Below are 14,555 nucleotides of genomic sequence, written 5' to 3'. Positions count from 1 at the left end.
CTTCCCCCCCCCCTCACCCCCGGTAGACAGCACTGGGGCTTTATCGCTCGGGCCAGGCGGAGGCCCGGCGGCCCCGTGGCTTCCGGAGGCGCCCGGGCAGGCAGGATGAGCTCACTGCAAGTTGGCTAGGATTTCATCAGCTTCCTCCGCTGGAGTTGCCCCCGCTCCTCTCCCGGCTCTGGCAACGCGGGCCGATCCGCCGGGCGCCTGCTGCCCCCGTGCGGCGAGAGATGGAAATGCAGGTGTCTCGCCCAAAGCCCGCGATGGGCTCCAGGGTACCCCCGGCCACCCGGGTACGAGCGGCCACGTGGGTGCGCGGGCTACCCAGGGTGCCACCGTCCACCCGGGATACCACCGGACACCCAGGGTGCCACCGGGGTGTGCCATCTGCACACTCAAGATGCACAGTGGACCTCTGGAAGTGAAGCGAATTTTGTTGCTGGTGATGGAACCCAGGGCCTTGTGAATGCTAAACTCTGTGTGTGTGTGTGTGTGTGTGTGTGTTGGATCTGAGATTAGAACTCAGGGCCTGGGTGCTATCTCTGAGCTTTTGTGCTCAAGGCTGGCGCTGTACACTTGAGTCACAGCTCTACTTCCTGCTTTTTGCTTTTTGGTGGTTAATTGGAGATAAAAGTCTCATGGGCTTTCCTGGCTTCAAAGTGCTGGCCTCACCTCTCAGCCTTCTGAGTACCAGGCTTACAGGCCTGAGCCACCAGCACCCAGCTCTGTCTTTATTCAGAGTGATTGATTTCAACGACTCTCTTGCAGGGCTGTCTGGAACCAAGGGCAAGTGTTCTGTCACTGTGAGTTGCATCCCAGGTCCCAGGAGCTTATCTTTTCACCCAGTCTTGTCAAAAAGAAACAAAAAGAGTCACTCTTGGCTTCCTACTGGGTGTGCTTCAGTTTCCCTCTACAGTTGAGCCCTACATACTGCCTGTTGTCTCTCCACCGCTCTGCTGACCATGCTGGAACCTGAGAGTCTCTGCCTCGTGTTTCTGCACCCCTTCCCCGGCCTTATTTTTCCTGAAACTTTGTCACACATGCATCTGGTTTGTTCCGCGCTGCGTTTTCCTGGAGAATGCTCGCAGGCCGGCTGCAAGCCCCATCGGAGGTCAGCACAAAGTGGGTTTTCCGTGTGACTCAATTGTGGAATGAACGCCGGGTACGAGAGCACCGTCAGCGACCTCTGGTGGCCTCTGTCTTACATCGAACTTTTTTCATTCTTTCCTCCAAATGTTGCACATATATTGCATATATGTATTGCACAGATACATATTGCATACATATTATATATTGCACATATAGGTATATCTGCAGGCCCTCGTGTAACCTGACCTGCCTGGATTCGTTTTACTGTCCAGTATAAATGAACGTGAACTAACTCTTGCTGCAGAAATCTTGTCTTCTTAGAAGTCATAATAAAGATCTCCATTTATTGAGGACGAACAACGTGTCGGGCCTGGAGTCTATAGTGTGTCATGGCTTCATTCACTCAAGACACACCCACTCTCGCCCACAGGCCTTGGCACGCTGCTGCCCCTCTTGTGAGGCAACTCCCACAGTTGTGTCTTTCCTCGTGAAGGCAGAAGACGAACTAATTCTTGGGGTTCGGTGTCAGGAGGAAGCAGTCAAAGTACCTAAGTGTACCAGCTGTGCTGCTTCTCACTTCTACTAGCGGGGTGGCGATCCCTTTAAGGCTCCCGGAAGCGGGCCGGTCGGACCGGAAGTGACCTTCTTTATTTTCCCCCTCGTCATGTGGTGCGGGCAGGAAGTGACGCGCGCGGCCCGGGAGCTGCGGACGCGGAGGCAGACCGAGAGCCGGAGTCACGGACGCCGTGGGGGTCTCCGGGACAGGTGACCGGGGGAGGTGGGCCGGGAGCGCGCCCAGAGAGGGCGGAGCCTGAGGCTTCACGTGAGAAAACCGGGAGCACGCGCGGGGGCGGGGTCAGCTTTCTCTGTGGGGGGCGGGGCCAGGACGCCCACGTGGGCAGCTGGAAGGGCGCTGGCGGGGCTGGACGTTGGCGCGTGGGCGGGGCCTCGAGCGGGGTGTCAGTTATGGGCGGGGCCTAAGGGTGTGCCCGGCGGGAGGGGCGGGGTCAGAGCTCCAGTGAAGTGCTAGGGGTGGAGGCCGGACGGTGGCCGCAAGTGCTAGAGGCGGGGCGAGAAAGTTGTCCCTGACCGGTTGTAGATTCTGCAGGTTGGCCTGGAAATCAGGGGCGGATCCGCGGGCCTGAGGTGAAGGCCAGGAGTGTAAGCACAGGGTATGTGTGTGTGGGGGGGGGAGCGGGGGGAGCGGGGTGTGAGTGGGGTGTGTGGAGGGAGGAGAGGGTCGGGGCCAGGATTCTCGCTGGGCTGCTGGGGGGGTGGAGCCTGTGGGCGGGGCTAGGCGCTGACTGGACCAGGCTGGTGTAAGGGGGCGTGACCGGGGAGGGGAATTGGCCGGACAAATGAGAGGCGGCCTGGGGGCGGGGCCAGAGCAATAACTCGCAAAGCAGAGGCGGGTTGGGCTGTTGCCTTGGGAGCCAGGGTACGAGTTGGACGTGGTCGGGGGGCCCGACTGGGGAGTCTGTAGCCGGGTCAGTTTAATCACGCCAGCGTGTGGGCGTGGCCAGATGTATGGCGGGCTGGGCGTGGTTATGAAGTTTGGTGCTCGCCGGGGGGCGGGGCCGTGGCCGCGTGGTTCCCAGCGGGGTGGAAGGTCGGTGCTGGAAGCCGGGTTGCTCCTCCGGAAGTTTGGTCCCGGATAGCCAGTGTAGGGTTCACTGGGAGGCCATGTTTGGTCCATATTCGATCTGCTTCTAGGTACTCGGTCCATGACATTGTCGCAAAAAAAGAACTCGAGGACGAAAGATGGTGGCCAAGAAAGTACTAGTAAGGCAGAGCTAGGAAAGGACAGTGCACAACTAGGCCTGGGCGATCCTCAGGGCCTGGGTGCTGTCCCGTAGCTTATTTTTCTTTTTTTGTCGGTCGTGGGGCTTGAACTCTGGGCTTGGGTGCTGTCCCTCAGCTCTTCAGCTCAAGGGGAGCGCTCAAATCACCTGGCCACAGCGCCACTTCCGGCTTTCTGGTGATTTACTGGTGATCAGAATCTCATGGACTTTCCTGCGCGGGCTGGCTTTGAACCGTGATCCTCAGATCTCAGCCTCCTGAGTAGCTAGGATGACAGGCGTGAGCCACCAGCCTACTTTTTGTTTTTGTAGGGTTTTTTGTTGTTGTTGAAGAGTAGTCCTGTACCACTTGAGCCAGAGCTTCTCTCCAGGCTTTTTGGTGATAATAGGCTTAGAGATTTCCCTTCTTGGGCTGGCTTCCAATTGGGAACCTCAAATTTCAGCCTCCCAAGAAGTTAGGATTACAGGTGTGAGCCACTGTGCCTAGGTTGCTAGTGATTTTGGAGCTGTAGTCTCCCAAATTTTTCTACTCAGATTGGCCTCCAGCTGAGATCCCCTGATTCCTGGCTTCCAGGGAAGATAAGTAGCAGGTGGGAAACACTGTTGTCAGGCTTCCTGTGTGGGCTGAACCAAGCTGTTCATTAATATTTATCTCTGAATCCAGGGTCACATTTCCCAGGCCTCCTTTCCTGTGACCTGCTCTGCCTTACTTCTAGAAGCTGATGTGCAGCTTGGGAGGAAGGGGTGTAGGTAGCTCTCTCTCTCTCTCTCTCTCTCTCTCTTTTTTTTTTGGTCAGTCATGGGGCTTGAACTCTGGGCCTGGGCCTTGTCCCTGTACCCTTCACCTCAAGGCGAGCGCTCTACTACTTGAGCTACAGCGCCACTTCTGGTTTTCTAGTGGTTTATTAGAGATAGGAGTCTCACGGTCTTTCCTGCCCGGGCTGGCTTTGAACTACGATCCTCAGATCTCAGCCTCCTGAGTAGCTAGGATTACAGGCATGAGCTCCTGGCTAAGGGGTGTAGCTCTCTTGAGATCTGGTTCTGTGCTAAATGTGCCCTTACAGGCTGGGCAGGCATAGCTAGTAGCATGGTGAGAGTTTAAAATTGGGTGGAACAAAAGGCAAAGGGGTGGAGTCACCGTTGCCCAGGAAAGGGAATGGGAGTGAGGGCTAGAATTGTCTTGGGTTATAGGTGTTTTTGTGCCTGTGGGTGTGAGGAGCTCTAGTTAAGGAAAGAATGGAGCTGATTTGGGGTACTGCTGGCTTTAGTTTGCTGATCCTCTATCCTCAGGAGCCCTCAGTGGTGATCCAGATTCTGTGAAGCAGCTTACTGGGACCCTGGCTCAGCCAGCCAAATGGTGAGCTGGGAAGTGGGCAGGCTATATTGAGCATGGGAGGGAGATGTGGGAGGGTGAGAGCTTGGATTGAGGAGCCTTGGCCACTTAGGACTCTCCTTCCATCCCTCAACCACCTGCTGATCTCAGGCAGCCACGCTGGATTTGAAATCCAAGGAGGAGAAGGATTCAGAGTTGGACAAGAGGATCGAGGCCCTTCGGCGGAAGAATGAGGCCCTCATCCGGCGCTACCAGGTGCCCTAGCCCCATCCTGGGAGACCCCACCCCCTCTCCTCCCCGCAGTGAGTTTTTCTCACCTCTCCCTTCCTTACAAGCTTCTCATGGCTCACTATCACTGTTGGGATGAGTGCCGTAGGCCTGGCCTGGCATCCTTCCTTCATCCCATCTCTCATTCATTCATCACAACTGCTCACTGGCTCCCTGGCTGAGAGGGTGCCTAGGATCAGCTGTGACTGACAGGCCTCAGGCTTTCCTTCCAGGGCTCCACGGGCAGGGAGACAATCCTGCCCTCAGTTGGTGTCAATCTCCAGGGTACCCCGTGGGCATGGCTGGGATGAGGGATTTCAGGGGAGGGCAGAGGGCACTGTCCCCTCTAGCCTAGGGGTATTTTAGGGAGAGCTTCCTGGAAGAGGAGGTGCAGAGGCCTGATGAGTGAGTAGATAGCAGACAGTCGCAAAGGAGAGGGGAACAGTTCAGATAAAGGAAATAGTATAGACACAGGTTTGGATTGGAGAGCAGGCTGGAGTTTCAAGTTGAGGCCCTCAGTTTGGGAAACTGATGTAGAGATTTAGTGGGGGGAGGGAAGGGCAAGTAGGCCCTGGGTTCCAAGGGTGTTAGGGTGTCATGGAGAGCTTTGGCAGAAGCGAACCCAACTCAATAGCTTTTTGGGGACTGTCCTCTGGTTGCTGTGTGGTGGATGGGAGGAGGTGACCACTGGAGACAAGAAAGCAAGGAAGAAATGCCAGGCTCAGCTGGGCTGTGGAGGGAGAGAGGGAGGAGGGTAGGCCCAAGAGTTGGTGTGTGTTGGGGTGGGCCCTGGGAAGAGGTGTGGGCTTCATTGACTCATTCGTCACGTGTTCATTCATTGAAACCTCTGAAGCATATCGCATGCCGGGTGGCAATGTAGCCTTGGGGATGCATCTGGAAGCGAGTGTACCGATGGGTGCAGAGCCGGGCAGCAAGGGACACCCTCTCCCTGAGAGGGGACATTTGAGTTGAGATCTGAGTGTGGTGGCATGGGGTGAAAGGACAGAGCGAGCCTCGCGCCAGTGGCTCAAGCCTGTAATCCTAGCTACTCAGGAGTCTGAGATCTGAGGATCGCGGTTCAAAGCCAGAAAACCAGAAGTGGTGCTATAGCTCAAGTGGTAGAGCTCCTGCCTTAAGCTGAAGAGCTGAGAGACAGCACACAGGCCCAGAGTTCAAGCCCTATGACTGACAAACAAACAAACAAACAGATTGAACAGCTGGTGCAAAAGTCCTGCGGCAGGTTTGAGCCTGGTTTGTTCACAGTGAGAAGGCCAGGATAAGATGAAGTGAAGGCTGTGGGCTGCTGGGGGGGAGGGGGGAGGAGGTTGCCAGACTGGTTGGTGGGGCATATGCTGGGCTCAGCTCTGAGAAAGGCTGGGGCCACACTCAGGAACTCTCAGGAGCTGCAGGAGTGCAGCTGGTGGATGGAGCCCTGACTCCCAGTGCTACTTGCAGGAGATCGAGGAGGACAGGAAGAAGGCTGAACTGGAGGGGGTAGCCGTCACAGCACCCCGGAAGGGCCGCTCACTAGAGAAGGAGGATGCGGTGGTGGACGTGGTGAGCCATCCAAGGATTGGGAGGGTCTAGCTGCCCAGACTTGAGGGGGCCTGACTGCCCCTTCCCCCCCGCCCTATCCTTTTCTCCCTGCCCTGTCACAGTGCTTCTCCCTCCTCCTCTTCCAGGAGAAGAGCCTGGGCCCCCCTCGGAGGTCTCCTGGAGCCCCTCGGCCCTCAGGGGCCAGCAGGGGAGGTCGGCCTCCCCCACGGCAGGGAGGTCGGGCAAGCCTGGGCCGGGGATCCCATGGCTGGGAAGACAGTTCTGGGGAGCAGCCTCGAAGGGCTGGAGGCCGAGGCCAGAGGGGCCGGGGTCGGGGCTCCCCTCATCTCTCAGGAGCAGGAGACGCTTCAACCTCTGACCGCAGATCGAAGGTAGGAGGTTGGAAGGTGGAAGCTGCCATTTTTTGCATCTTAGTCCTCCACACTGAGCACTCGTTCCTTCCCCTCCTGGCTGGTGTAGTGTTCCCAGCGGGAGATGGAGAGTTCTAGAGAGTCCAGGCTGCATGGGAGGAATGTTTCTAAAAAAAGCCCAAATAAAATAAGTGGAGCCAGGCACCGGTGGCTCATGTCTGTCATCCTAGCTACTCAGGAGGCTGAGATCTGAGGATCTCAGTTCAAAGCCAGCCCAGGCAGGAAAGACCTTGAGACTCTTATCTCCAGTGAACCACCAGAAAACCAGGAGTGGCACTGTGGCTCAAGTGGTAGAGTTCTCGCCTTGAGCTGAAGAACTGAGGGACAGCACCCAGGCCCAAAGTTCAAGCCCCATGACCGAAAAGACAAAACAAAAAAAGGCTGAACTTCATGGAGGGGCAGTGGTGGGTGGAGGGATGGATGACGTCACCCTGGGGCACCTGTGGTAGGCCCTTTGCCCTGGCGGATGTGGTCCAGATGAATGTGGGCTCTTGGTGTCCACCTAGGGAGGTGAGGACTGAGGCCACACCCGCCGCCCCTGGCCGCCTGCTGGGAAGGGCCCAGCTCTTCTGGGAAAGGGAGGGCGGGTTCCAGGCAGCTCCTTCCTCCCAGGTGACTGTGGCACTGATCCCTGCAACTTCAGCTGTTTGCCAGACTGTCAGATTGACCTCCTTGTGAAGGGACAAGGTGACAGGGATGGGTGATGTCCTGAGGGGACCCAGTGCACTGGGCTGGGTCCCCTCCCCCTGCGTAAGTGGTCCTTCCTGATGCCTGGCACCCTCTCTGTCCCCCAGGAGTGGGAAAAGCGACGCCGACAGAACATTGAGAAGATGAACGAGGAGATGGAGAAGATCGCCGAGTACGAGCGGAACCAGCGGGTCAGTGCTGTGGGCCAGGGTGGGCAGAGCGCTGGGCCCCTGGGCCTGGGCTCCCTTGCCAACCCTGCCACTGTGTCACAGGAAGGGGTGCTGGAACCAAACCCAGTGCGGAATTTTCTGGACGACCCCCGACGTCGCAGTGGACCCCCGGAGGAGCCTGAGCGGGACCGTCGGGAGGGCAGCCGCCGTCACGGGCGCAACTGGGGGGGCACCGACTTTGAGCGGGTGCGCTGCGGCCTGGAACAGGAGCGGCAGGTGGGTGCCAGCAGCGGGGGCTCTGCAGTGCTCACCCGGGCATCCAGGTCATTAGGTTTCTGGGCAGAGCGGGGCTGGCTCTGAGCTGGGATTGTGTCCTAGGAGGGCAGGGGTAGGCGAAGGCTGGGCTAGGGAATGGGAGGGTGGGAGAGGGGGAGAGAGAGAGGTGGGTGCTCCCCCCCTCCCCACTTCTGCATTCATACAGTTTGGCCTGGTTTGGGAGTGTCTTCTTACTGATGTGATGTTCCTGTTATTTACCAGGCACGAAGGAGTGTCAGGCACCATTTTAGTTTATTTATGATTTATTTATTTTTTGTTGGTCATGGGGCTTGAACTCTGGGCCTGGGCTCTTCAGCTCAAAAGCTCTACCACTTGAGCCATAGCTCCACTTCTGGTTTTCTGGTGGTTCATTGGAGATAAGAGTCTCACGGACTTTCTTGCCTAGGCTGGCTTTGAACCGCCGATCCTTAGATCTCAGCCTCCTGAGTAGCTAGGATGACAGGGGTGAGCCACTGGCACCTGACTGTCATTTTTTTTTTTTGGGGGGGGGGTCTGGTTGTGGGGCCTGGGCGCTGTCCCTTGAGCTCTTCAGCTCAAGGCTAGCGCTCTACCACTTGAGCCACAGTGCCACTTCTGGCTTTTTTCTTTTTTTTTTTATGTCGGTCGTGGGGCTTGAACTCTGGGCCTGGGCGCTGTCCCTAAGCTCTTCAGCTCAAGGCGAGCACTCTACCACTTGAGCTACAGCGCCACTTCCGGTTTTCTGGTGGCTTATTGGAGATAGGAGTCTCACGGAGACCTGCCCAGGCTGGCTTTGAACCGCGATCCTCAGATTTCAGCCTCCTGAGTAGCTAGGATTACAGGCGTCAGGCACCAGCGCCCGGCTGGCTTTTTTCTTTTTTGCTTATGTGGTGCTGAGGAATCGAACCCAGGGCCTCAGGCATGCAAGGCAAGCGCTCTACCACTGAGCCACCTTCCCAGCCCTGACTGTCATTTTATTTTATTTTATTTTTTTGGGTCCGGTCGTGGGCCCTGAACTCTGGGCCTGGGCACTGTCCCTCAGCTCTTCAGCTCAAGGCTAGCGCTCTACTTGAGCCACAGCACCACTTCTGGCTTTTTTCTTTTTGCTTATGTGGTGCTGAGGAATCGAACCCAGGGCCTCGAGCATGCAAGGCAAGCGCTCTACCATTGAGCCACCTTCCCAGCCCTGACTGTCATTTTAATTTGGGCATATAGACCTTTTCCTTGTCACCGAGCCCCCGGCCCCAGGCACTATTTTGGTGGCTGAGCATCAGTTTAAGGCAAAGCTCCTCCCTGCTGGAGCTGGCCCATAGGAGGCATGGGTGAAAATCTAGGGGGTGGGCACAGCTGGGTGAGGGCAGGGCACTGCCCCGCACAGATGGGGGGACCTCTAGGAGGCCACCTGCTGGTGCCATCACTTGTCACCTTTCCCTGTATGCATCTGGCATCCACTTGGGTGTCTGGGGGGCCAGGGCGGGCAGTGGGGACAGGCGATGACTGTGTATGACCGGGAGCAGGGCCGCCGGGCTGGCCTGGGCGGGGCTGGCGACATGACACTGTCTATGACCGGCCGAGAGCGCTCAGAGTACCTGCGCTGGAAGCAGGAGCGGGAGAAGATAGACCAGGAGCGGCTGCAGCGACACCGCAAGCCCACGGGCCAGTGGCGGCGCGAGTGGGACGCGGAGAAGACAGACCGCATGTGAGTCTTCGCTGCCCCTTCGGCCTGGGGTATATGATGGATGGCTCCCGGAGGCTTTCCTGCAGGGTGGTGGTTCCTATGGCTGAGACATTGAGCTCAGGGTCCCCGGATGCAGCTTCCCAGGCTGGTGGAGCGCAGGCGTCCAGTCTGTGTCTACAGCACAGGCTGCAGGCATGAGAACTTCCAAGGCCCCAGAGATGGAGAGGGCAAAGCCTCAGGTTACAGGTCCTTTTTTTTTTTTTGGTTAGTTGTGGGGCTTGAACTCTAGGCCTGGGCGCTGTCCCTCAGCTCTTCAGTGAAGGCAAGTGCTCTACCACTTGAGCTACAGTGCCACTTCCAGTTTTTTGAGTAGTTTGTTGAAGATAAAGAGTCTCATAGCCTTTCCTGCCTGGACTGGCTTTGAACTGCGATCTTCAGATCTCAGCCACCCAAGAAGCTAGTATTAGAGGTGTGAGCCATCGGCACCTGGAGCCGGTCCTTATTGATATCCCTTCGTAGGCTTTTCTGGAACCTTCTGGGTGAACACATTCCATGTGGGTTCATTAAAGGGTTGAGGCCGAGGACAGTGGTCACTCGGGGAGACACCTATCCTGATATTGGCTGTCCTGGTAGCCAGTGGGGGGTGACCTTGGCCACACGTGGATGTCTTTGGTGGTGGGGCATTGCCCATAGTGGCAATGGCCTCACCCCTACCCATGGCCTGGCCCCTCTATCCTGGAGCCCCACACAGCTCCCAGCTTCACCTGGCCTCCTTCCAGTGTCCTGTCCTTAAGTCTGTCTCAGGAAGCATCCCACCAGACTTGCAGCAAGGCTGTCAAGAGTGTCAGCCTGGGGGCTGGGAAGGTGGCTCAGTGGTAGAGCGCTTGCCTTGCATGCCTGAGGCCCTGGGTTCGATTCCTCAGCACCATATAAACAAGAAGAAAAAAGCCAAAAGTGGCGCTGTGGCTCAAGTGGTAGAGCGCTAGCCTTGAGCTGAAGAGCTGAGGGACAGCGCCCAGGCCCAGAGTTCAGGCCCCACGACCAGACCCCCTTCTTCCCCCCCAAAAAAAGAGTGTCAGCCTGGCAGAAGCTTTTGGAAGAGCTGACTACGTTTCAGCCCACCCTGTCTGCACTGCTGGGGCTTGTCATGCACTGTAATCCTTTTCCATGGGCTCTGGCTAAAGGAGAAGAAATTCTATTTCTTTGCCTGGCTTGGGGAGCCCTTTTTGGGGGTTTGTGAGCTAGTTTGTTGCACAGAAACTGTAGCTGACCTTTTGATGAAATGTTCTCTGGGTTAAGGATGAGCCAGTGGCTCATGTCTGTAATTCTAGCTACTCAAGAGGCTGAGATCTGAGGACTGCGGTTCAAAGCCAGCCTGGGCAGAAAAGTCTACAAGACTCTAATCTTCAATTAACTACCCCCACAGCTGACCACCAAAATTTTTTTTTTTTTTGATTAAAAAAATAGGGCTGGGAAGGTGGCCCAGTGGTAGAGTGCTTGCCTAGCACACATGAAGTCCTAGGTTCGATTCCTCAGTACTACATACACAGAAAAAGCTGGAAGTGGTGCTGTGGTTCAAGTGGTAGAGCATTAGCCTTGAGCAAAAGAAGCTTAGGGACAGTGCCAGGCCCTGAGTTCAAGCCCAGGACTGGCAAATTAATTAGTTAAAAATTAAATATGAGGGAAGAAGCTGGTAGTGGTGGCTCATGCCTGTAATCCTAGCTACTCAGGAGGCTGAGATCTGAGGATTGTGGTTCAAAGCCAGCCTGGGCAGGAAAGTCTGTGCGACATTTCCAATTAACCACCAAAAAGCCAGAAGTGGCGCTGTGGCTTAAGTGGTAGAACACCTGAGCAAAAGAGCTGAGAGAGGGCAGGAGGTCCTGGAAAGAACTGTTTGTGTTTTCCTGTGTGTGCCTTGATTTCATCAGTACTATTGTGAGGCTGTCTTCTGTGGGTTCTAGGGATGGGTATACAGCTGTGGCTTCATGAACTTGGAGTGCACTGGCAAAGTGAAACCACCTAGGATAGGTTGTAAGAACATGAGGCAGAGGAAGGACATGGAGTTAGGTGATAGGCCTCACGCAGGTAAAGGAGACATGGGAAGACTATTCTGGGAGCAGCAGATGCAAAGGCCCTGAGACAGAGAAAGTGTGGTGGGAGAACCTACTTAGGTGGTAAAGTGAGCGTGACAGGAGCTGGGGAGCATCCTGTCCTTTGCCATGGTCTCTGGTAAAGAATTTTGGGGTGCAAGTTCTGAATTTTTGACATTAGGTTTGCCTCTCCTCTGTAGGTCCATCCTGTCCCCCGTTCCATTAGTGAGCCCTTCTGGTTGATTTCTAACCCTGGCCTGTTGCCTAGTTTCCCAACCACCTGCTGACCCTCATCTTCCTCTTTTCCCAGGTTCAAGGACGGCCCGCCCCCTGTGCACTCCCATGAAGCTACCCACCGTCACGGTGAGTGCCGAGTGCGCATGGCTGGCCCCAGAGAGCCACTGTGCTGCCAGGGTGGTGGGCACACGCTTTGGCCACGCCCTTCTCTCCTAACCTCTTCTGGCTTCTGTCCTAGATGATCAGGCCTGGACCCGGCCCCCAAAGCCCCCCACATTTGGGGAATTTCTTTCACAGCATAAAGCTGAGGTCAGCAATCGCAGGAGAAGAAAGAACAGCCGACCCCCGGCCAAGGCAGCACCCCGTGCCTACAGGTGGGGCCGCCCTTCCCGAGCATGGTCCACTGCCTGCTCCCCGTCCCTTAGTGGGAGAGGTAGGAGGCCCCCACCTGGGCCTCAGCTACTTTCTGTCCCTTCCAGTGACCACGACGACCGCTGGGAGATGAAAGAGGCAGCAGGGTCCCCTGCCCCGCAGGAGCCCCCTGTGCAGGTAAGGGGGGAGCAGGTGTATGTGTATATGGGGGTGTCCAGGGCCCACAGCAGGTCCCTGATGCACCTGTGTTCCCACAGCCTCCCGAGACCCAGGCCCCTGTCCACCGGCCGCCTGAGGATGAGGGCGAGGAGGACGAGGGCCAGGAGGAGGAGGAGGACCTCGGGGTTGAGGAGGATGAAGAATGGGAGGATGTGAGTGAGGACGTGACTGAGGATGAAGAGGAGGAGGAGGAAACTGAGGAAGAAGAGGGTACTGAGGAACCGGAGCAAGCCCAAGCCCAAGACCACTCGATCCTGGAGGCTGAGCCCACAGGGGACCCCACCCCAGACCAGGCTGACCCAGCACCTTCCAGGCCCCATCAGCCCCTGCAGCCCCAGGAACTGGAGGAGCCCCAGGAGCCAGGGGAGCCCGAGGAGCTCTCCCCAGCCCCAGCCACGCCTTCCAGCCCCTTCTCGACACTCACCAGCCACCAGCCCGTGCCTGACTGGGGTGAGGAGATGGAGCTGAAGTCTCCCCGGGGGGCCCACCTGCCTGACACCCTCTCTCCTGGTGAGGCCTGGCCTTCTGGGAATGCATGAAACTGGCTGCTGTGTGTGCATGAAGGGTGTGGCAGGCCCCAGCACCCCATGTGCCCCGTTGCCCTGGTGGCCCTGGGGCTGGCGGCTCCCAGAGCCTGCCCTGCTTGTTCAGAGCTGCTACCTCCCCAATAAAGAGTTCACATCTCCAAGTGACCTTCCCCCAGTGTGTCCTTCAACCCCAGCAGCTCCCCAGCCCTCCCCCCCCCTCTGGTGTAGTGCTGTTTGGAGGGGAGGGGGCTTGACTGGGCCTCCCCTTCCCCAGGAGGCGACCCTCCAGCACCTGCCTCCCTGGAGAGTGGGCCCAGCCTCCCAGGAGCCCCGAAAGCTGAAGAGGAGGGGTCTGAGGCGACTCCAGGTGGGGGACACATGGTGTGGTGGGGGTGAAGGGGGGTGGGGAGGACTGTGGGACCAGAGGTGGGGGGGGGCTGGAGTAGGTACCAGGACTAGGTGGGAATTCCATGGCTGGCATCTAACGAAGGCAGAGGATGGTGCGAGGAGGCTTTTGGGAAGTCAGAAAGGGTGCTCCTGGGGCTAGGCCCTCCGGGAGGAGGGGGGCAGAGTAGCTGGTTTAGGATGAGCAGAATTGGTTTTAGGGTGCAGCCCAGTGGGCAAGACCCAAAATGCAGAGTTGGGATTGTGGTTCCCTGAGTGTGGAAGCAAGAGGCTCAAGCGGTGACCCTCTGCTGATGGTCTGGGAGGAGGGGGCGCGAGGGCCCTGCGAGGCTGGCTTGGGAGGGGCTGGTTAGGACTGTGAAGTGGTTCCCAGGGCAGTTTGGGGGGCTGGGCCCTGCCGGAGCCCACTAGGTGCCTGACGGTGAACTCCCTTCACCCCGTCTCCCCAGTTGTAGTCAGGGTTATATTGCTTCGTGGGGGGGGGGTTGGTAGGCTGTCCTCACCGCTGAGCGCCCCCTCTCTCCCCCAGAGGCGGGCCCCGAGGGCCAGGAGACCACCGAGATCACGGACTTCCGCAGGGTGCGTTTTTGCAGGGTGGTGGCTGCCGCTTCACCCCCGGGGGCCGCCCGCTGACCGGGCCTGCCCGGCCACCCGCCCGCCCGCAGGACCACCAGGCCCCGCACTAACCGCACCCGCTGCCCGCTCCTCTGCTTCTGCCGCTGCCGCCTGGACAGGGTTAAGTGTGAGGGGGCGGCGCCAGGGCCTTGCCCAGCGAGTGGAGTGAGCCCTGGGGCCCGGTGCGGCCCCACGGCCGCTGACCGGACAGGCCAGACGTGGAAGGACCCGAACTGCCCGGCGCCGCCGCGAGCTCTCCAGCCGTGCCGTGCAGTGCCGGGCAGGCAGTGGCTGTGCTCGCGGGCTTTTCCGTGGTGGAAGAGGTGGGGTGAAGGGGCCTTCCCGCACCCCCTGACTCTGCTCCCCTCCCCCTTCCGCAGGCCACCCCGAATTCCTGAAGACGCTGCTGGGCCTGGTGCGGAGGGGGCGGGCCGAGGGGGTGACTGGCTCTGCAGGCTGTGCTCTTTCCAGGAACCCACTGAGACCCCAGGGCCCCCGGGAGCGGGAGAGAGCGAGGGTGGGTGCTGGAGGTGCAGGGGGCAGGGGCCTGGCTGGGGCGAGGGGTGCAGCTGGAACCCCGCAGGCCCAGGGTAGACTGAACACCTGGGGTGGCAGGAGGTGAGGAACCCAGGGTGCCGCTGCTGGGGGCGGGGCTACGGAAGCGGGCAGGACCTAAGATCAAGGGGGCGGGGCTAGAAGAATGGGCGGGGCTTCGGGTAGCAGGTTTAGATGGGGTTCCCAGCTCTGGGCCGTGGCTGGGTCCCAGGGCTGGAGGACAGCTCAGTGCTGGAGAGGACAGTGCCTGA

General features: G+C 58.3%; 1 protein-coding gene across 9 annotated transcripts; it reads left to right on the top strand.

The window, feature by feature from the left end:
- Positions 1–1,770: 1,770 nt before the first annotated feature.
- On the top strand, positions 1,771–14,251 carry LOC138812875 (coiled-coil domain-containing protein 9-like). 9 transcript variants are annotated; one of them, XM_070001115.1, is made up of 15 exons: positions 2,099–2,261; positions 4,179–4,245; positions 4,372–4,476; positions 5,944–6,045; positions 6,171–6,416; positions 7,250–7,333; positions 7,415–7,588; positions 9,124–9,305; positions 11,685–11,737; positions 11,850–11,985; positions 12,091–12,160; positions 12,241–12,652; positions 13,004–13,096; positions 13,664–13,713; positions 14,130–14,251. In XM_070001115.1, the coding sequence occupies exons 2-15, from the start codon at positions 4,243–4,245 to the stop codon at positions 14,145–14,147; spliced, it is 1,728 nt and encodes a 575-aa protein (XP_069857216.1). In that variant the 5' UTR covers positions 2,099–2,261; positions 4,179–4,242; the 3' UTR covers positions 14,148–14,251. The 9 variants fall into 9 exon arrangements, with proteins under 9 accessions (XP_069857210.1, XP_069857214.1, XP_069857213.1 ...); XM_070001109.1 differs by lacking the exons at positions 2,099–2,261; positions 14,130–14,251 and adding an exon at positions 1,771–1,854 and having other exon boundaries at positions 13,664–13,782; XM_070001113.1 differs by lacking the exons at positions 2,099–2,261; positions 14,130–14,251 and adding an exon at positions 1,888–1,912 and having other exon boundaries at positions 13,664–13,782.
- The last annotated feature ends 304 nt before the right edge of the window (positions 14,252–14,555 follow it).

The sequence above is a fragment of the Dipodomys merriami genome, unplaced genomic scaffold (assembly GCF_024711535.1).
Source record: "Dipodomys merriami isolate MVZ:Mamm:240054 unplaced genomic scaffold, mDipMer1.0.p SCAF_57, whole genome shotgun sequence".
Lineage (NCBI taxonomy): Eukaryota > Metazoa > Chordata > Mammalia > Rodentia > Heteromyidae > Dipodomys > Dipodomys merriami.
This window is presented reverse-complemented; position numbering and strand designations above follow the sequence as displayed.

Excerpts from the sequence above, each read along its gene's own strand:
- LOC138812875 (XM_070001109.1), top strand. Across the intron at positions 7,334-7,414 it reads AGTACGAGCGGAACCAGCGG|GAAGGGGTGCTGGAACCAAA; the intron begins GTCAGTGCTGTG and ends ACTGTGTCACAG. Across the intron at positions 11,738-11,849 it reads TGAAGCTACCCACCGTCACG|ATGATCAGGCCTGGACCCGG; the intron begins GTGAGTGCCGAG and ends CTTCTGTCCTAG.